The 21,554-nt window shown below is 43.4% G+C and overlaps 1 protein-coding gene across 1 annotated transcript in view; it reads left to right on the top strand.

The window, feature by feature from the left end:
• Positions 1-21,554, top strand: part of vwa5b2 (von Willebrand factor A domain containing 5B2) — a gene marked incomplete at both ends in the record, with an annotated part of 30,313 nt that overhangs the window by 7,848 nt on the left and 911 nt on the right. Inside the window, 14 exons of the mRNA XM_079613849.1 lie at positions 35-211; positions 499-609; positions 3,431-3,633; positions 6,822-6,936; positions 16,172-16,357; positions 16,453-16,690; positions 17,600-17,877; positions 18,380-18,617; positions 18,739-19,059; positions 19,171-19,305; positions 19,505-19,633; positions 20,310-20,360; positions 20,638-20,713; positions 20,792-20,909. Of these exons, the coding sequence (XP_079469975.1) occupies positions 35-211; positions 499-609; positions 3,431-3,633; positions 6,822-6,936; positions 16,172-16,357; positions 16,453-16,690; positions 17,600-17,877; positions 18,380-18,617; positions 18,739-19,059; positions 19,171-19,305; positions 19,505-19,633; positions 20,310-20,360; positions 20,638-20,713; positions 20,792-20,909 (2,376 nt within the window). The remainder of the gene's footprint in view (positions 1-34; positions 212-498; positions 610-3,430; positions 3,634-6,821; positions 6,937-16,171; positions 16,358-16,452; positions 16,691-17,599; positions 17,878-18,379; positions 18,618-18,738; positions 19,060-19,170; positions 19,306-19,504; positions 19,634-20,309; positions 20,361-20,637; positions 20,714-20,791; positions 20,910-21,554) is intronic.

Raw genomic sequence — 21,554 nt, 5'->3', positions numbered from 1 at the left:
TTTGTTACTGCATGTGTGCATGTGCCTCCCCCAGCTGGATTTCGTGCGGAGACGCTATCATAAGGATCTGCTCTTGAACCCGGTCCTGATGCTTAACTTCTCCCCAGATCTGCTGTCAGAACCAACAGAACTGCAGCAGGCCAGCAGGGAACTCATCTTCCTCATTGAAAACAGCAGCACAATGACACAGCACAACATCAACAAGATCAAGGTTCTTGCGACCTACTGTATGAGCTGCTGTGTGTGAACAGTGCAGTGGCATGCAGTTATTTTTGTCTTAATTGCTTGAGTACATACTTTTTTTCTCAAAATGTTGTCATTGTTATAAAGCATAGATCATTGGTTCTTAAAATATTTGTTCCCACCAGAAGTTAGTAGCTCGAAAAAGCTAATTAAGCTAATTAAATATGGCCCTGAAAGGATTCCACTCTGAATATGCAGTATTATGCAAGTTGAAAATAACCATAAATGTTTCTTGTGCTTTCATATTTTTGACAGGAGGCGATGTTAGTGGCCATCAAGAGTCTGCCGAGCCGCACCATGCTGAACATCGCTGGCATCTGCTCTCCTGTCAGGCCTCTTTTCGGCTCCAGCAAGCCCTGCACAGATGTGAGTCAAGTCAAGTCACCTTTACATTTATAGCGCTTTATACACTACAGAATGTTTCACATCAGCTTCACAGTAATAAAAACAACAATCAATGATGCAAACTTGACCAAATATAGGACAAATTCTAATTCTCCTGTAAAGCAGTTCTACAAATACATTAGTGTCATTATTCAACTCAAGTCAGTTCAGTGTTGGTTCAGTCCAGTTCAATAACTGTAATGGCGGGTTCAGACTACACGATATCACCCCGATTTTGGCAAGATCCATTTGACGTATGGTGTTGTGGTGATTTTGTAAACAACAATGGCCACCGCAAGAATTTGGACGCAAGAATTGATAAAGAGTTATATCTCATATAGTGTCATAGTGGACGACAATCGATGCTGCGTCTTTTCATGAAGTTCCGACAGAAAGACTAGCATGTTAAAAAAATTCCCACTCCTCCACGACGGGTTTAAATCACATTTGTGATGTTGACCAATATGAGCACAGAAGCTCTTTCATACACAGCTTTCATTCATGGCGAAACAAAAGAGACAATGGTATTGGTAATGGTAAGTGCTTCTTTCTTTTAGCTCTTGTTTCGAGAAGTCAGTCGCTAGCTCCGCCTTCTCGATGACATCACGCACATCGTTAAAGATGGCAAGCAATAATTGGTCGGGAAGCAACATGTGCCTGAGATGTTTCTTGTCCCGAAAACTACAAGAATTTAGGAGTCAAAATCGCATAATCTGACACGGTGACTATCTTAACAGACAATAATTCAATTGCTTCCACTCCCTGCCCCCACTGGACTGTGTTCACAGTTCACAGTTTTTATTCTGTGCTTTGCGTTTGCAGCTGTTTACTCATGTTGCTTGGTAACGACAACACAAGAGAAGACGGCAAAATGCATAGCGTTGCTCGCCTTTTATATATTGACTTTTGAACCTTTGGTTTTGTTTCCAAATTCAGCCCATAATGGCACTTGCATTTATCTGCTGCAAATGTACTGCAAATGTTCTAAAGAAAGCAGGAATCCATTTCTGCTCAAGGCGAGCAGAAATGACATACAATCATCAGGAAAGTGAGTGAGAACGTTCATATCAGCAGCAAACAGTACCAGACTTCACATGAACCATACCCCAGATCACCCTTTTTAGGCAGAATCGGGTATGGTTCGGGGGTGCACACCAGACTCAGAGTTCAGAAAACAGCATTCTCATCATCCAAAGGAACCAAACTCAGATGTCATTCGAACCCGGGTGCACAACAAAAGTGCTAATGTGAAAGCAACCTAAAGTTAATCAATTATGAAATGAGTTCAATTCAGCTATAAGTAGCTCTACAGAAGACAATAGTGTCACTCACTGTTCACTTTGAGTCAGTTCAATGTTGATTCAATTCAGTTCAATAACAGCGTCGATGTTGCTAAATGAATTAATTATAAAATGGTCGATTCAGCTATAAAGCAGCTCTACAGAAGAGTGTAGTGTCATCATCCAGCTCAATTCATTGTTCTCATCTAATAGTGCCAATGTAGTTAAATCGATAATGCAGTATTAAGGCCCGTTCACACCAAGGACGATAACTATAAAGATATAGTTCTAAATGCATTCTCAATATTAAAGAACAGCAGAGTTCACACCACAGTTATAGCGATAACGGCACAGAGAAACAATATCGTTGGAATCACTTTCAGAATGATTTTATCCAGCTGATGAACGATAAAAACGTTGACGGCCAATATCCTGCTGTAACAAGCTTGTGCATTTAAAGCGGCAGACAAATACGCAATTAGAACAAAGAGAATAATATCATCCGCTGGTGTGGACGCCAAAATAGTTATCTATAGATATCTTTATAGTTATCGTTCTAGGTGTGAACGGGCCTTTACTGAATATTAAGGGGTCAGATTTACTAAACAGGGCAAATTATCGTGAGACTCCAATCCCATAAAAGGGGCAATGGGAGTGGAAAGTTCGACAGGTGATCTACTGACAATGTGCAAATTAAAGAACACAGAAGCAGCCATGTCAAGCACAAAATGGGTTAAGATATGCTTTAAGTCTGCTGTTTGCACTGATGCAAGCTGTTAGTAAATCTGGCCCCAAGCGTCTTTTAAACCCCAACTAAGCAAGCCAAAGGCAACAGTGGAAAAAAATACTTGGGAGAAATCAGGCTAAGTTGGAGGGCCAAATGAATAAACATTTAATTCAAGCTGCATCACAAGTCAGATTTGTATGCGTTTCTCCAGACTCATCTTACCTGTAGTAGCCAGACAAATCAATGTGTTTATTTCAAGAGAAACTCAGATGGAGGCTACATAGGGTTCTGTATGTGTGCGAGATGGTTGATGTTTACCTGTGAGGGACCTGGGGCCAATTGATAACCATCTCTGTCCAGGTCACTTGCTACTACTGGTTTCCATGACGCTGCAATATCAGGTTCAAGCAGGTCCAGGGTCTGGCAGGACAAAGTGCTTTAAAACAGCGAGAGCCATATGGCACTGTCATGCATTTTACAGCACGCAATGATCAAAAACAAATTTGTTTGCTCCATTATGCACCACTGCTCCACATCTACATCAAGAAAGGCTTCTCTAGAGGAGTTTTTCAAGTAAACTTAAGCCCTATGAACCATATTTACTTTTTGTAACATCATTTTTTTACCAAGGCTGTGGTGGGTAGACGTTGTTGATTAACTCTGAAAATTATTTGTAGATGCCTCAAGTGCTGTTATTTATGATAAAGCTATGTTTAACCTGGGATATTTCTTTAAAACGTCACTGTTTTCAAGGCTAATGGGAATTCTGCCATCCTCCCCCTCTCTCGTTTCTCAGAGCACAGTGACTCAGGCATTGGAGTACATCCAGAAGATGCGCACTGACCAAGGTGGTGCTAACCTGTGGGGGACACTGTCCTGGGTTTATCAGCAGCCCGTCCACCGCAGCTGCCCACGACAGCTCTTCATCATCACGGACGGAACCTTTAGCAATGTAGGCCGTGTGTTAGAACTGGTCAGGAGGAACGCATGCAACGTCAGGTAAAACTAACGTCAGATTAAATTGCCATTGAAAATACTATGCCAGGTGACACATATACTATAAAATAATTTAAAAAAAAAAATCTAAACAAACACTTTGTTTCAGAAAAAAAAAAAAAAAAAAATAACACAAATATTACAGGTATAATCTGAAAAGCCAGATCAAACTCGGTTGGGGGCTTAATTGTATATTTTGTCAAATAAGTATTTTGGTGATCCTGGAACAACATTCCTGCCTGAAAATGTATAACTAACCCTACTCATAACTTATCCCTAAAATCAGAGGGAAATTATGGTGAATTAGGCTCAATCCCAATTCACCACTTGCCCCTAAACCTTGGCCCCGTTTTGCGTGTTCACGTCTAGGGGTAGGGTGTCCCAATTCTTGTTGCGATAGAGGGGTAGGGCGAAGGGGTACCCTCGAAACGGAGATTTTTCAGAGGCACACTCCGAACGGAGGGCTACAAGAAAGTTCCCAGAATGCATCGCGAATCACCAGCGAGATGGCTTCACAAACGGTGAAAGAAAGCCACAAATGTAAGTATTTTCTTCGTAAAATGTACAATAACCATGGTTGTAATGCTATGGTCATTACCTACGTAACCTAACGTAGCCTAGTATGGTGATTTTCTTCAAAACAATCATAAAAAAGAGATTGCTAATTCACCCGCTAGCATGTTGAAAGTGCGGAAAGGTGCTTACAGCCCATACGACAGATATTGCCACAGTGGAGGACGGCATATTGGTATTGTTGTCAGTCGTTGTCATGGAGAAATCCTGTAAAAACTTTTCGCTTCCGTAACGTCAGAGTCATCGTCGACGTCTGATGACGTATCGGGTTCATGAAGGGTTGTTCCATTTCGTAGGGGAATATTTCAACCCCTTGGCCATTGTAACTCTGTTTTAAGGGCCAAGGGGTACACTCGAAAACAAGGGGTAGGGGCAAGGGGTGAATTGGGATTGAGCCTAACACTGATGTAGAAGCACCTAACCCTGGTTGTAAGCCTAAACTTGTTATAAACTGTAAACTTGTCCCTCAAATCATATTGGTTGACTGGAATGTTGTTCCAGGATCAACAAAGATCTAATTTGATCTAAGAACATATTGTACTTGGTGAAATCACGTTCACCCTATATATAGAGTCAGTCAGTACATTATTCAAAAGGGATGCAGAAAACACCTTTGTTTTAAAACTTGAATAATACCCTTTTAACACGAGCTATACACATTTTACATCAGTAAATAAATACTTTCAAAAACTAACCTTAAAAGTTATTTAAAAAAAAAAATCCTATCAGCATCCAAACATAAAAGCTAAACACCTTTTACTACAGCAATAGATGCTCACTGGCAAACACTTTTGTCACCGGCTAAACACTTAGGCCAGTTAAACTCAAATCAATTTTATCCAAGGCATTACCATGGAAACACCCCATGCCTCAACAATGTATCTAAATGCAAAACACTTTGTAAGTCGATTTCTGAACAATTTTTCTGGTGTCTTGTATGTCTTATACACTCTAGTATCGGTCACCTTAAAATGAATATCCCACAATGACCTTGTAAAGCTGAAGCTGAGAGAAATAATTTAATTGTACCGTGGTTCACATTACACAGCACGAAGTTTCCCCTCCCATAAATCACTGACTAATGTTTAGAGAGAAATGCTCTTCAACAAACACAGACACACACGCTCAGATATAGATTTCACTGTACTGCAACACAGACTCGTTATTGATACTCAGTCAAGACATTTAAAAGCCTTCGACCCAGACGGAGCAGACCTGAATTCAAAACAGCTTGTGTTGTGTGTGTGTCGTCTGGATTCTGCTTCCACTCAGACATTTAATTAGCGAAATGGTCCAGATTATTGTCAGGGGAATACTAAACATATTCTATTTTCTCTCACTCTCAATCCCTCATAGCAGACTGGCAATCCATCAGAGACAAACATATGTGTCTTGAGTCATGAGAAATCAAATCACATGCATACATATACACACACTCACACATATATATTTGAGCTGCATGATTAATCGTTAAAAAAATTGTGATTGCGAACACCCACACGATCTCATTCCTAAATGACAGTGATTCGCCTATTTCTATTAAACCTTTGACAAAATCAAACCAGAATATTCATATCTGCGTTGGCGCTGCCGCTGAGCCAGAGAGAGCAGTTGTCATGTATAGATATGAAACAGCTTCACAAACAGGCTTTTCAACTACACAGTATTGTTATTTCTGGTTACAAATATTTCTATCCCAGATCAGCAGTTTCTGAAATACTCAGTCCAGGCCGTCTGGCACCAACAACCATCATGCCATGTTCAAAATCACTTAAATCACTTTTCTTCCCCATTCTGATGCTCAGTTTAAATTTCAGGAGGTCGTCTTCACCATGGCTGTGTCTGAAATCGCCCCCTATACCCTTTAATAGGGCACTATTTGAGGGGACAGCCATTTGTAGTGGTGTCTGAACCCATAGTGGACGTTATTGAGTTCACTCATTCAATCCCACAATGCACTACAATAACGAGTGTACAACTGATGTATGCTCAATGGCTATAGAATACCCATAATGCACTGTGACAGTGATTGTCGCTGAATGAATTCCCGCGTCTCGCCTGGAGATGGCGCCGCAGCTGAATCAATCATCCATCCATTTTCCAAACCGCGCTGGTTCAGCGGAATATCATACATGCTAGTTTCCATAGCAGAGTTCAGGAAAAAAAATGTCAATACTACTAGAGCTGCCAGTTTGCTACGTGTCAATGAATTATTAAACAGCAGGCACAAACTATGCAAAAGCGGCAGCCCTTCCAGCGCACCCAGTGTCCGAATTCACTCACTCGTTTTCATTCACTCCTTCAAGTGGACTATATTAGTGAAGTAATGTAGGGAATAGTGAATGAGGGTATAGCGGGGTGATTTCGAACACAGGACATGCCTAAATGCATTAAGTTGCTTCCATGTGATTGGCTGATTAGGATATTTGTGTTAATGAGCAGGTGAACAGGTGTACCTGATAAAGTGGCCGGTGACTGAATTATAATTTTTTTGTAAAAACATGGATTGACAATGTGCTATGAGGGATTGAGAGTGAGAGAAAAGATATATATAGTACATTTGTATGATATAAAGTATATTTTCCTACCTATGTTATAACTTATTTTTGGTGTTACAGGTGTTTCGGCCTGGGTCTTGGTCCTCAGGCCTGTCGAAGGCTACTGCAGGGCGTTGCCAAGGTTACGGGAGGCAGCATGGAGTTTCTCAGTGAAGAAGAGAGGCTTCAGCCGAAGGTGCGAGAGTACACAGCGCCCTCTACAGGGAGTAGAGACAGAACCGCTATTATCAACTCTGCTTTTATGCCATGCTGAGGACAATTTGATTTAAAATGTGCTTTTATGCAAGTTAAAAAAAATATTTGTTATTGTTTGTTATTGTTGTACAAGTACAATATCTTATATTGTCAGGCATGTGATCAGTTGAGGAAAAAAAAAAAGGAAACCTGTTTTCCCCCATTCTATAAGACTATATTATATAATAAATATTATTCACAATAATATTTAAATAATACATCAGTATATGACTATTGCAATAATACTATTGTATTATCAAATAAAAACAATTATTTAGAAATAATAATAATTAAATGTATTATAAAATAAAATAATATTTGTATTACTTAAATTATAAAAATTAAACAAATCAATAAACATTCAATATATCAGTATATTACTTTTGCAATAATACTATTGTACTATAACACAAAAACATATTTAACAAATACATATTTAATAGTAATACAAATTATTTTATTTTACAGAACAACAGTAAAATGTCAATACTATTATTTATGACTGTCTTAATTTCTTAATTACTGTAAAGCTTTTATTTTGGTTACAAAAAAAATCTTACTGGTAGCTGAACATTTTAATCTAGCCAAAATATTTAATAAACTAATTGTAAATGTACTGAAATTCTTGTGCCACGGTATTTACATTGAACTCCAAGGCAGTGTTGTAATGTAACGGAGTACAAATACTTTGTTACTGTACTTAAGTAGAAATTTCACGTATCTGTACTTTACTTCGCTATTTAAATTTATGTCAACTTTTACTTTTACTTCACTACATTTCCTAGATAAAATGTATACTTTTACTCCGCTACATTTCCACCAAGCATCTTCGTTACTCGTTACTACAAAATAAAATCAAAAGAAATGTGGGTTTGAGGTTTGGCGAATCACTGCTCCTAGATTGCATGACGCACGCTCTATTTCAGCGTAAAGCTTGTTCTCTTACGTAGAGTTCTCTCGTACTGCGTCGAAGAACGCTACGGGAAAGATATTTCTTTGTCGAGATTGAAGCCAAAAATTAATCCTTAATTTTGTAATATTGTAAAACGCTTTTCTGAAGCATACAACCTAGGCGGAGCAATACAGCTCACCCATTGGCTGCTCTGCCAGAAAAGCACAGCCTATGCGAGGCCAGGACGCTGACCAATGAGGGCGCTTCGCGCCCTTCTGCGTCACCTCCCGCCCAAACAGGCGTGGCCTAGGCCTATAAATACGAGCATAGCTGTCTAACACGCCGATTTTCTAAAATTCACGAGCTACACGCATCGTTGGATTGGATTCGAGCCGCCACAGCCGTTTGGAACAAGCACCTCAGCAGGACGCGCCTCTTACCTGAAGCCGCTGGTCTTCGCCGCCTTCAGCCGCCGTTCCCTGCTGCGCTTCTCCGGCGTGGAATATCCTTTACATTATGTGTGTGTGTTTTGTGTGTGTGTTCGCCGTCGCGACACACAGTTTTTCCACCACTAAAAGAGCCGAGCGTCTTTTTCAAGATGCCTCGCACCTCCTGTGGCTCGTGTAGAGCCCCGCTCAGCGACAGGGACCACGTGCTTGTGTTTCCTGCCTGTGAGTATCACGCAGCTTCAGCTCTCGTCGATGGCGGCTGCCATCGCTGTAATTTGATGCCTACGGTGACTCTGCGGACTCGCCTGGCGTTCATTTACTGAAGCTGCATCTTTTCCGCCTGCTGTAGTGCCGCGCCGTGAAAAGCGCCGTGCTTAGCAGAGCCCGGAACCTCCCTTCACCACGAGGTGCTCGCCGCTGCTGCCGCCAGCTTCTCCGCCCGCTTCGCTGGACTCTATGATCGACGGACAAGGGCCGCTGTGTGCCGCCGCGTCCGTCATGAACGAGGAAGGTGAAGCCGCGTCTGTGGAGGAAGACTGCTTTTCTCTCCCGCTTCGGATGGGCGAGCTCCGAGGATCTCCCCTCCCCCGCCGCTCATGAGCGTCGACGGAGAAAGACCAGCATCGATGCGCTTACCGGCTGGATGGCTGTTTTTCTGCAGAGGAACGTACGTTACCGTCCTCACGACCCGCGCCCTTTTCTTCCTGAATTCACGAAGAAAGCGCGGAGTCCCGGAAAGCCCCGTCTTTAGCCAGGATGCGCACTTCTGCTTCGAGGGAAGCTACAGTGTTAAAATCCCGCCGCGGCCGGATTTCACTAAAATGTCTCGCTCGCACAGTCCCAACATACGCGACCGTGCCAGTGTATTTTGCAGTCACCAAATCAGCATCAATGCTCGTTTGCCTGCACACAAACGCCGTTTTCACGACGCCCCAGGTAAATCTGAAAATGTATTTTCTGGTGTCCCGGCCACGGCCGATGGTGTAATGTGTGTATCCGTAATGCCCACGACTCAGTGCCCATTCATACACACAAGCACAGCCCTGCACAATACAGGGCTTGCACACATAAAATCGACTCGTGTCGATTGTGCAATACATGTAAGTTAGTGAACGTGCCCGCTTTTTAGTGCCCACAATCACTACACACTGCATGTCCCGTGGTTTCTGTAAAAACGAAACGAATGCACGGTCAGTCGGTTCTGATAGACAGTACTCTCTGTGCTACACGGTGTCCCGGCCACAGCCGATGATGTAATGTGTGTAACTGCAATGCCCACGACCCAGTGCCCATTCATACACACAAGCACAGCCCCACACAATACAGGGCTTGCACACATAAAATCGACTCAATGTCGATTGTGCACTATATGTAGTGAGCGTGCCCGCTTTCAAGTGCCCACAATCACTACAAGCTACATGTCAACATGGTTTCTACGGAGCTCGCACCGCGTGCTCTCTCTCTCTCTCTCTCAGCTGAGAGAGCTGAGCGCGCGCGCGGGCTGCCCGCTCGATAAGCGCGCCCCCGCATCACGCCATGTTACAGCACACGACTGCTCTCGTGTCGCCGCCATTTCGCGACCAGAGCCCGGTTTTTCAACCCATGCAAGCACAGCCCCGTACAACACAGGGTCTGCACACATAAAAACGACTCAGGTCGTTTGTACTTTACATGTAGTGAGCGTGCCCACTGTCCAGTGCCCACAACCACTACACACTGCACGTTCCGCGGTTTTTCTGTAAAAACGAAACCAACGGACGATCAGTCAGTTCACAAACACAGTATTCCCGGTGTTATAAATGTGCCCGCTACCACGCGCCCACATTTATTCACAAATATACGAGCCCTACGGGCAGCCCCGTTCAACACAGGGTTTGCACACTTAAAATCGACTCAGATCGATTGTGCTTTACATGTAGTAAGCGTGTCCACTGCCAAGTGCCCACAACCACTACACACTGCACGTTCCGCGGTTTCTGTATAAACGAAACTAACGAACGGTCAGTCAGTACACAAACACAGTGTCCCCGGTGTTATAAATGTGCCCGCCACCAAGCGCCCACGTTTATTCACAAGCATAACGAGCCCTACGGGACTCGTCCCGCGCGCTCTCTCTCGACACAGAGAGCCGAGCGCGCGCGGGATGCATACTGTGTTAAACATGCCCCCCCGCCTCACACGCCACGGCGTCCATGTTACAGCACACGGTTGCTCTCGTGTCGCCGCCATTTCGCGACCAGGGCCCAGATTACATTCAACCCCTAGTCACACGTGCAGATGCATGGGAAGGATTTCCCGGGGTCTCAGAATGGGTGCTAGAGACTATAAAAAGAGGCTATTCGCTACAGTTTCATCGACGCCCTCCCCGTTTCACGGGAAAAGTCGAAACCACGGTAAAAACAGAAGTAGCACATCTACTTCGAGCCGAAATAGCGAAGCTATTGAGCAAAGGGGCCATAGAGCCTTTATCTCAAGCTCAGAGCGAAGGGGGTCTGTACAGCAGATATTTCCTGGTACCGAAGAAAGACGGGGGTCTCAGACCCATTTTAGATCTAAGGCGTCTGAACAAAACGCTAACAAAGCGGAAGTTCAGAATGCTCACGACCAGAAGTATCCTCGCGCAAATTCGCCGAGGAGACTGGTTTATGGCAATAGATCTGAAAGACGCGTATTTTCACATACAAATTGCGTCACGTCACAGGCGATTTTTGAGATTCGCCTTCGAGGGCCGGGCATATCAGTACACAGTCCTGCCATTCGGCCTATCCCTAGCACCTCGTACATTTACAGTGTGCATGGACGCGGCGCTGGCACCCCTGAGACTCCGGGGCGTTCGAATTCTGAACTATTTGGACGATTGGCTAATTCTGGCTCAATCGCCGTCAGAACTCGCTCACCACAAGACACTAATACTCGATCACCTCGAGTGCTTAGGTCTGAGAGTCAATTGGGAGAAAAGTTCACTGTTTTCCAGTCAAAGGATCTCCTTTTTAGGACTGGATCTGAACTCACTGTCTATGACAGCACAGCTGTCATCACAGCGCAGGCGAAATACCCTGCAAATGGCGAAATCCTTCCTCAGCGGCCACATAGTGCCACTCAGGAGATTTCAGAAAATGCTGGGCCTCATGGCCTCAGCCTCAACAGTGCTGCAGTTGGGCCTGCTGCGCATGCGCCCACTACAGTTCTGGTTGAGAGCGCGCGTACCGCGCCGAGCATGGCTACACGGTCGCTATCGCCTCAAGGTCACTCAGGAATGCATTTCAGCCCTGACACCATGGAGAGCGTCAGACTGGTACCGGTCAGGTGTAAGCCTGGGGACTTCCTCGAGCCTGAAGGTGGTGTCCACGGACGCGTCCACCTCAGGCTGGGGAGCACTGCTCGACGGCAGTCCGCTCTTTGGCCAGTGGTCAGAGCGAGCCGAACTACCGCACATAAACTGCCTGGAAATGATGGCAGTGGACTTTGCGCTGAGGCGCTTCTGTCCCCGGATAAAAGGACACCACGTCCTGGTCCGCTCGGACAACATGTCGGTAGTAGCCTACATAAACCGCCAGGGTGGCGTGAGATCCCGGAACCTATTCAGGTTAGCGGAACGCATACTGGTGTGGGCCCAGCACAACCTGCGCTCGTTAAGAGCAATGCACGTGCCAGGCCACTTGAACGTAGGCCCGGACAGACTCTCACGGAACAACGTTCCCACGGGAGAGTGGTCCCTACACACACAGACAGTGCGTCTGCTGTGGAAAACGTTCGGCAGAGCGGAAATAGACCTGTTTGCAAACCAGGAAAACGCTCATTGCCCAGAATTCTTTTCGAAGAGCGCGAACGCGCTGGCCAGAGTCTGGCCCCGCCGCCCGCTCTATGCTTTTCCTCCTGTCTCACTCCTGCCTCAAGTGCTGGAGCGTATCAAGGAGAGCGGATGCTCAGTACTGCTAGTTGCTCCATTCTGGACGAATCAGACCTGGTTCCCAGCTTTGATGCGACTGAAAAGTACTGCCCCGTGGCCGATTCCAGTGAGGAGAGACCTCCTCTCACAGGCCAAGGGCTCGATTCTGCATCCTCACCCCGAGCTTTGGTCCCTACACGTATGGGCCATAAACGGGTACCCGCTAACCTCCCAAGAGGAGTGTTAGACACGATCGAACAAGCTAGGGCTCCGTCTACTAGACGGCTCTACGCTTCCAAATGGTCGGTGTTCTCTGGATGGTGTTCAGATCAAGGTCTGTCACCACTTCAGTGTGGAGAACCGGAGATTCTCTCCTTCTTGCAAGAGCTATTGGATAAGGGAAGAACCCCATCCACGCTCAAAGTCTATGTGGCTGCCATATCAGCGTTCGTTAATCCAACGCTTGGCCGTTCACTAGGCAGGAACGACCTGGTGGTCCGCTTCCTTAGAGGCGCCAGGAGGTTAAACCCTCCAAGGCCCCCCTCAGTCCCCGTTTGGGACCTTTCTACAGTGTTGAACGCTATGAAAGGGGCCCCTTTCGAGCCTATTCACTCAGTTGACATGAAACACCTGTCTTTCAAGACCGTGTTTCTTTTGGCTCTCGCTTCAGTGAAGCGTGTGGGAGACTTGCAAGCGCTCTCAGTGAGAGCTTCTTGTATGGAGTTCGGGTCAAACGACTCTGTAGTCGTATTGAAACCGAAGCATGGGTACGTGCCTAAGTCCCTCAACACACCGTTCAGGGCTCAGGTCATCTCCCTGTCGGCCCTGCCGGCCTCAGAGGACGGAAATAGCTCCCTTTGCCCGGTCAGGGCATTAAGAGCTTACGTGTCCCGCTCCGCTGTTTTTCGACAGACGGAGCAGCTCTTTGTTTCGTTCAGCGGACGCTCCAAGGGGCGAGCCGCGACGAAACAGAGTCTGTCTCGATGGGTAGTGGACGCCATTGCGCTAGCCTACGCATCTAGAGGTTTGGAATGCCCTTTGGGCATCAGAGCACATTCCACGAGAGGCATGGCCTCTTCATGGGCTTGGTATAGCGGAATCTCGTTACAAGATATCTGTATGGCGGCAGGCTGGGCCTCCCCGTCTACATTTATTAGGTTCTATAACCTAGAGGTTCCTGCGTTGCAGGCTAAACTGCTCTCGGTCTAGAAGACTATGTATTAGTGTCCTGCCCCGCGCTGCGGCCCAGGTCACTTCAATGTTAATATGTATAAGTGTTCCTGCCCCGCGATGCGGCCCAGGTCACTTCAATGTTTAATGTGTATAAGTGTTCCTGCCCCGCGCTGCGGCCCAGGTCACTTCAATGTTTAAGCATCACTCACTGACAATGTGTCCCATGAGCATGCTATTACCCCTCATATATATCTATATTTACATATATATGCTATTATGCCTTAAGAGGCACTACTATAAAGGGATGATGCTAATTTAGCCGCTCTCCCTATACTTCTTGGGGTAGGCACTTGTATACCAGGGCGCGCGCGCCCTTAGGTGTCTGTGTCGGTCCAAGAGCACGCACGGCGTTTTACATGGGGTTCCCGTAGCGTTCTTCGACGCAGTACGAGAGAACTCTACGTAAGAGAACGTACTCGGTTACTAACGTAACCTCGGTTCTCTCTAGAAGAGGGAACGAGTACTGCGTCTCATGGCCGTGCGTGTCCGCGCTGCGTCGCTTCATTGACGAAAATCGGCGTGTTAGACAGCTATGCTCGTATTTATAGGCCTAGGCCACGCCTGTTTGGGCGGGAGGTGACGCAGAAGGGCGCGAAGCGCCCTCATTGGTCAGCGTCCTGGCCTCGCATAGGCTGTGCTTTTCTGGCAGAGCAGCCAATGGGTGAGCTGTATTGCTCCGCCTAGGTTGTATGCTTCAGAAAAGCGTTTTACAATACAGTGCTATGCATAAGTTTAGACACCCATGCTAAAGTTGACTAAAAAGAGGAATAAAAAATCATCTTTTGGAAATTGAACTTAATGCCTTAATTTAAAAAAATAGGAAAAATCCAACCTTTAAGGACACCAATTTTCGTTGTGAATGAATAATGTATCGTAAATAAATAAATGTTCTTCCTTAAAATACAGGGTGCATAAGTTTGGACACCCCTATGTTAAACTCCCATAGAGGCAGGCAGATTTTTATTTTTAAAGGCCAGTTACTATATGGATCCAGGATACTCTGCATCCTGATAAAGTTCCCTTGGCCTCTGGAATTAAAATAGACCCACATCATCACATACCCTTCACCATACCTAGAGATTGGCATGGTTTTATTTCAGTTAGCCTAACAGCTGGTTTGATTTGCATTGAGAGATGATCTTATGGAAAGTACTCCATGCCAATCTCCAGGTATAGTGAAGAGTGTGTGATGATGTGGGGCTATTTTAATTCCAAAGGCCAGGGGAACTTTATCAGGATGCAGAGTCTCCTGGATCCATATAGTAACTGGCCTTTAAAAATAAAAATCTGCCTGCCTCTATGGGAGTTTAACATAGGGGTGTCCAAACTTATGCACCCTGTATTTTAAGGAAGAACATTTATTTATTTACGATACATTATTCATTCACAACGAAAATTGGTGTCCTTAAAGGTTGGATTTTTCCTATTTTTTTAAATTAAGGCATTAAGTTCAATTTCCAAAAGATGATTTTTTATTCCTCTTTTTAGTCAACTTTAGCATGGGTGTCTAAACTTATGCATAGCACTGTATTACAAAATTAAGGATTAATTTTTGGCTTCAATCTCGACAAAGAAATATCTTTCCCGTAGCGTTCTTCGACGCAGTACTCGTTCCCTCTTCTAGAGAGAACCGAGGTTACGTTAGTAACCGAGTACGTTTGTTGCCATGGAGGAGGATGCACAACTGAACCCGTGGAAGCGCGAGCCGCGGCCGCGCGCGAATCCCAAACGCGCGCCGCTTTACGAGATAAGATGCAAGTGGCTAAACTAAACCGCTGATTTACGATAGAAGTTTTAAACGACCGACATAAATAATCAGTTTGCAAAGCTCATCTTCGGTAAGGGGAGACTATTTACAGGTAAAGATAAAGAGACTGAGGGAAGAAGAACGAGAGATGGAGATGAGAAAGGAGAGCAGGTAGAGCAATAGCCTTTTGCATACTGTGCCCAGAATGAGAATAACTTTATTACAATGGATTCCTATTTAACACAGATATACATATGTTTTTTGCCAATGACAGTGGAAAAATAATATGCCCCCGAACGCCCTAGCAAGATCACTTTTGGGACCTCTGTATTTATAAAACCCTGTGTACGGCTATTGCACTGAATATAAAATTATATTTTTGAAAAATACAATGAATTACAGAACTAGGTACAGAACAGTGCACTATTGCAGACTGATTTTTTCTTAGTAGAGCAGCTAACTTAAAGTAGGCCTACATGCAGTGCGAGATAAACGATAACACAAGTACAGTACAGGCTACAAAACACAAACAGCAGGTTGTACCAGTTAATAGTATGCCTAGTATAAGAAATCCACAATAAAGTTCACAATCAAAGTTAACCGCTTGCTTAAAAAAAAAAAAAAAACTTTACTTTTACTTAAATTACTTTTCATACTTAAGTACAGTATAAATCAGATACTTTAAGACTTTTACTTAAGTAATATTCTAAAAGGTAACTTTTACTTCTACCAAAGTCTTTTTCTAGTACCATACTTGTACTTTTACTCAAGTATTGCTTTCTAGTACAACACTGCTCCAAGGTACTTGGAGAAAAATACCATGGTACTATCATGATACTTCTTCAATATACTATGAAAGTACTGCGTTACCATGCCCAAAACATGGTAGTGCCTTGAAACTTTCTGTGGACATCAGCAGAGCTGCTGTTGTGTAGTTAGTTACTATGTTTCAATTATTCTCTACAGTTGATTAAATGTCTAAAGAAAGCTCTGGAACCCGTGTTGACGGATGTACGGATTGACTGGTATGTGCCGGACAATGTCGAGGCGCTTCTCTCACCAAATGAAATCCCTCCACTCTATCCTGGCAACTGCCTGATTGGCTACTGCACTCTCTATGACGTATCTGGATTCAGGGCCCAGAAAATTGAGGTGAGACACATGCCAATATATGCCAAATGTTAATATAAACTAAATGCATATATTTGTACAAAGTCTTAGTTAGTGTGTGCACAATTTCTCATAAGCAGATGAAGCCTCGTTCATACAGAAGCCGCCCCAGTGGTTCAGCGGGGTCTGATTTCGAGCTCTCACCCTCCACTTCCGAGCTCCTTCAGCCTCTGGTTCCCCCGGAGGAGCGCGAGAGAGATGCTGTAAAAGAAAGCGGGGTGGAGGGAGACTTTGAAGAAGCATTGCGGGAAATTTCTCGAGAAATCTCGTCGGAATTCTCCTGCGCACATGCCACCGATATTGCTATCAGCCCGGGTAAGACTATGGGATCTGTTTAAGATTTAAGTGCATTGCATTGTGGGATAGCACATAATGTGCTCAGGTTGTATGTATTACATTGGTTCTCAACCTTTTTGACTTCAGGGCCCCCACATTGTCCACAACAATATCTCAAGGCCCACCTCACTTAATTTCTACATGAGAAAATATTGTAGAACTTGGCATTAAATGTATATTCATTATAAAAATAACAACCACATAATAATAAATATCTTGCTTTTTAATGGTTTTAGCTCATTTTAATGCTTGTTTTGTCTTATTTTAACTCGACCACTTGAAAGTTTGTTGAGGGCCCCAGGCCCCTGGTTGACAACCACTGACGTAGTAATAGAGCACAGTATAAATAATCGAGGCCTTTTAAGACAAGTCATTTCACTCGGCGGCTGTCGTCGAAACACCTCTCTGGCATGCAAGTGCAGCTCCCATCTTTTTGATGGGGAAACATCAAATTCTCCAAAACTGTTCGCCAAGCTTACAATTAAATTTCATATTTAAAATAACATAATGTTTAAAATAGTGTTTGACATAATGCATACTCAAAGGGATAGTCCATCCAAAAAAAACACATTTATGCACTTTTTCCTCTGTGGAACACAAAAGAAGATATTTTGAATAATGTTAGTAGCCAAACAGTTTTGGTTCCCATTGACTTTCATTGTATTTTTTTTGTCCATACAATGGAGGTCAATGGGAACCGAAACTGTTTGGTAACTAACATTCTTCAAAATCTTCTTTTGTGTTTCACAGAAGAAAGTCACACAGGTTTTAAACACAATGCGGTTTAAGTAAATGATGAATGCTGGATGGATCATTTTTGGTGGACTGTCCCTTTAAAAAAGCAGTAGCAGCCAATCGAAACATACCTTACGTGTGTGTTATCTACAGGTGGTGACACCGACTACAGCACCAGCGACGTGCGCTGGCGTATTCAACAGGCTTCTTATGTTCAAGATCAGTACGTGTTGACACACTGTTCACTGAGCAGCGAGAGGGCCTTCTCGTCTGTTTCTCCCCAAGCGGAGAGCTCTGTGCTGGGCATGGGTTCTCTGCCACATGGCTTGGAGAGAATGGAGCCAACACAGGGTCGAGGCCTCTCCCGCTGGGAATCTCCGTGGACTCAGAATGCCACCTCTTCAGGGGACACAGATTCTGCATCAGGGAAGGTGACATCAGCATGACATTTGTAACTAAGAATTCACTTCACATTGAGTAGAGAGAGTTTAACATCAGTTTACATGTGCAATACCAGTAATCTAAACAAGACAAGACAGCCTTAAAGGAATAGTTCACTTAAATTAAAATGATATCATAATTTACTCACCCTCAAGTTGTTTCAAACCTGTATTCATTTTTTTCTTCTGCTTAACACAAAAGAAGATATTTTGAAAAATGTCGGTAACCAAACCAAGTTGATGTACCCCATTGACTTCCATTGTATTTTTTTCCCCTACTATGGAAGTCAATGGGGTACATCAACTGTCTGGTTACTGAAATTGTTCAAAATATCTTCCTTTGTGTTCAGCAGAAGAAAAAAATGAATACAGGATGTCTCAATAAATTAATAATAAAATATTTTTTTTAAGTGAACTATTCCTTTAACATAAAATAGAAAAAAAAAGATTCAAAAGTATAATCCTAACTGGTAGTCTATGCATGTTTCTGTAGGCTGACAAGCTCTTAGACCGTGATGATTCTCGTCTCAGGCAGAGGGCGCTAGCTCGCTCTGCTCTAGCTGGCCGAAGTTTCTCATCTCCGCAGGGTGACCTGGACATGCACCGCCTGAGGAGGGCACTAGAGAGGGTCTCATTTGAGCAGGCCTTGGGGGGCCGACTGGAGGAGAGTGACACAGACACCCACAGCACTTCACGAGGAGGTTTATCCCACCCCAGTCTGACTGACTCCAGTGAGGGAAAACAGTCTGCAGTCATATACCTTTATGCATTAACATAAATACACAGATGCATATATAATATTCTCCAAATATTAAATCAGATTTTTCTTTTCACCTACCACTGTCTATCCAGATGGCCTCCTGTTCCCTGCTTCCCCGCTAGACTGGGACACCTTCACCGATCCTGAATGCCTGTTTTCAGCCGCTCCCCCAGGCGAGTTCCAGGCTTCAGGGGCCCAGTGTCACTCGGTGATCCACGGCAAGCTGGGAGGACGGGCCGTATCCTGGGAGGTCCATGTGGATCTGTCCCTTTTGTGGGACACGGAGAACTCTGCAACCCTGCCACCCAGCACCGGGGCCTGGGATGAGATTATCCACCAGCTGACCGCACGATCTGTCATCACAGACTTTGAAAACATGGCGGAGAAAGAAACAGAAATTGAAGTTGAAAGAGGTCTGATAGGAATAAGAGTAAAAAACAAAATGTTTGGGTTTTAAATTGAAAACTGATCCATCAACATATTCTCTCGTTTGAATGTGTATTCTGGTACGGGTGTGTATGTAGGACCTTCCAAGCGGTACAGAATGAAAGCGATCCAGACCAGCAAAAGCTGTGGAATTGTCTGCATGTACACAAGCTTCTTCACTACAGACACCAATGCAAGAAATCAACCCCAGGGCACAGATGCACGACACACAGGTACACACAAACAGCACACGTACACCACACACAATCTCACATAAAGATTGTGACACAAAACAGATAATCTAAAATATTTTATTGATGAATGAAATGAAATTCCCCTGTGTGTGTGTGTGTGTGTGTGTGTGTGTGTGTGTGTGTGTGTGTGTGTGTGTGTGTGTGTGTGTGTGTGTGTGTGTGTGTGTGTGTGTATCAGGTGTGCGGTTTGTTACCAGACTCAGTTCTCATTCCGGCAGCAGAAGACAAAAGTTGTGCTCGGTGGGATTAGGGCGCCACCCTTCCAGCAGAGGCAGTGAGGAGACAGAAGATACACACACCTCGACAGGTATCTTATCAATTATATATGTACACCCACATATAGTACATTTAAATAACATGGCACATACCAGCATACAAGTTAATTTTCAGTGTTTTTTTAAAAGTAATTAACACTTATTCAGCAAGGACACATTAAGATGATCAAAAGTGAAAAAGATTTCCATTTCAAATAAATGCTGTTCTTTTGGACTTTCAATTCATTAAAGAATCCTGAAAAATGTATCATGGTTTCCACAAAAATATGAAGCGGCACAACTGTTTTCAACATTGATAACAAGAAATGTTTCTTGAGTGTCCAATCAGCAAATTAGAATGATTTCTGAAGGATCATATGACACTGAAGACTGGAGTAATGATGCTGGAAATTCAGCTTTTCCAGCACAGAAATTCATATAGAAAACAGTTATTTTAAATGTAATAATATTTCACAATATTACTGTTTTTAGTTTTTTAGTTTGGAGCTTACGATTTCAGCTAACTCTTGCCATTTTTGCACGCAATATGCATTAAACAGTCCATAAAAAGACCCCAAGGCTCAACAAGCACTTCCATAAACACCAATGCAGATACCTGAAAAGGAAAATAATCTGAAATAGCAGGACAAGAAACCATGAGGCTATAAAAACATCTTTGCGTTCTGTGCTGTGCAACTCTGAATTTCTATTCTGTTTTCTTGGACCCAGACAGAGACGACACACCTGCATCCCCTTGTAGCATGACATCCTGGGATTGCAGTGAGTATATGAGGGGGGAAAAGGATGCATTAAGGTGCGGTCACATTAAATTTCGCAGACAAATAAAGGTCCAATGTCTATAGTGTAGCGATGCATTAAGCATGAATTAATTTTCAAAGGAAGAATTTTCTGCTGGTCGTTGCTGTGGAATTTGAGTAGGAAACTTTTTCACCGAACAACATTAAGTGTGACCACACCTATAGTATTATTTATACCTTGAAAATGAACCAACATCTGAATGGTGAATTGTGGGAGTAATGATGAAGGTGTCTTTCAGGCACGGGAGGGAGCGTCAGTCCATCAGCGGTGTCGTCTCGCTCTCAGCGCTCTGTGGAGAGCTTCTTCGGCTCCAAGTCTGCATAAGTATCACAAATTGTAATGATTTATACTTTATTATGCAATCACACTGAATTTCATTATATTCTCTCCAGGTTCAATCTGGGAAGACTAAAGGGCAATAATGGAAAACAAGCTCCTCTCAAACCTCACTGTTTCTCTGCAGAGACTGACAGACACATGGAGAGAAACACGCCTGACTACTTGCCATTGGTTGGTGTAATTGCATACTGTGCGCTGGGTAGATTCTTACAAATTGTAAACCATTAAGGATTACAAATTACATTATGAAAATTGTAGTTAGTAACAGAATCTATTAATTACTGATTTCAGGTAATCACATCAGACTACTTTCTGATTACTTTTTGACCTAACTCGTTTATAACAGATTTGAATGGGATTATTGTATACCATTTTGATTAATAGTAATTAAATCATATCAAATTCAATCAAATATTAAATCATATTTTGAATAATTATTTAAATATGTACAATTATAATGAATACATAATTTTAAAATAAAAACAAATCAAAATAAAACACTTGATTAGTAAAAATATAAATATTTGATTTGTTTACCTGCATGTCAGTGTGACCAATAACCAACATCAGTGAAATGCAAACATGCAAATGTGTTGTCAACTTATTAAAATGTTAACATTAGGTGACTTCAAGTAAATATTTTAGGTCTAAGGGGTTCGGCTGACAAAAAAAAGCATTATATGAAAAAACATTTATAAAGATGAAGAGTGATGAATTACATGGCCAAAGTCTGCCGGGTTTTAAATATTTTTGTCCAGACTTCCAGAATCAATTAGTGAAGGTCACAGGAAATGATGACGGCATAGTATTTTATAG

This window comes from Phoxinus phoxinus, assembly GCF_949152265.1.
Source record: "Phoxinus phoxinus genome assembly, chromosome: 5".
Taxonomy (NCBI): Eukaryota; Metazoa; Chordata; class Actinopteri; order Cypriniformes; family Leuciscidae; genus Phoxinus; species Phoxinus phoxinus.
This window is presented reverse-complemented; position numbering and strand designations above follow the sequence as displayed.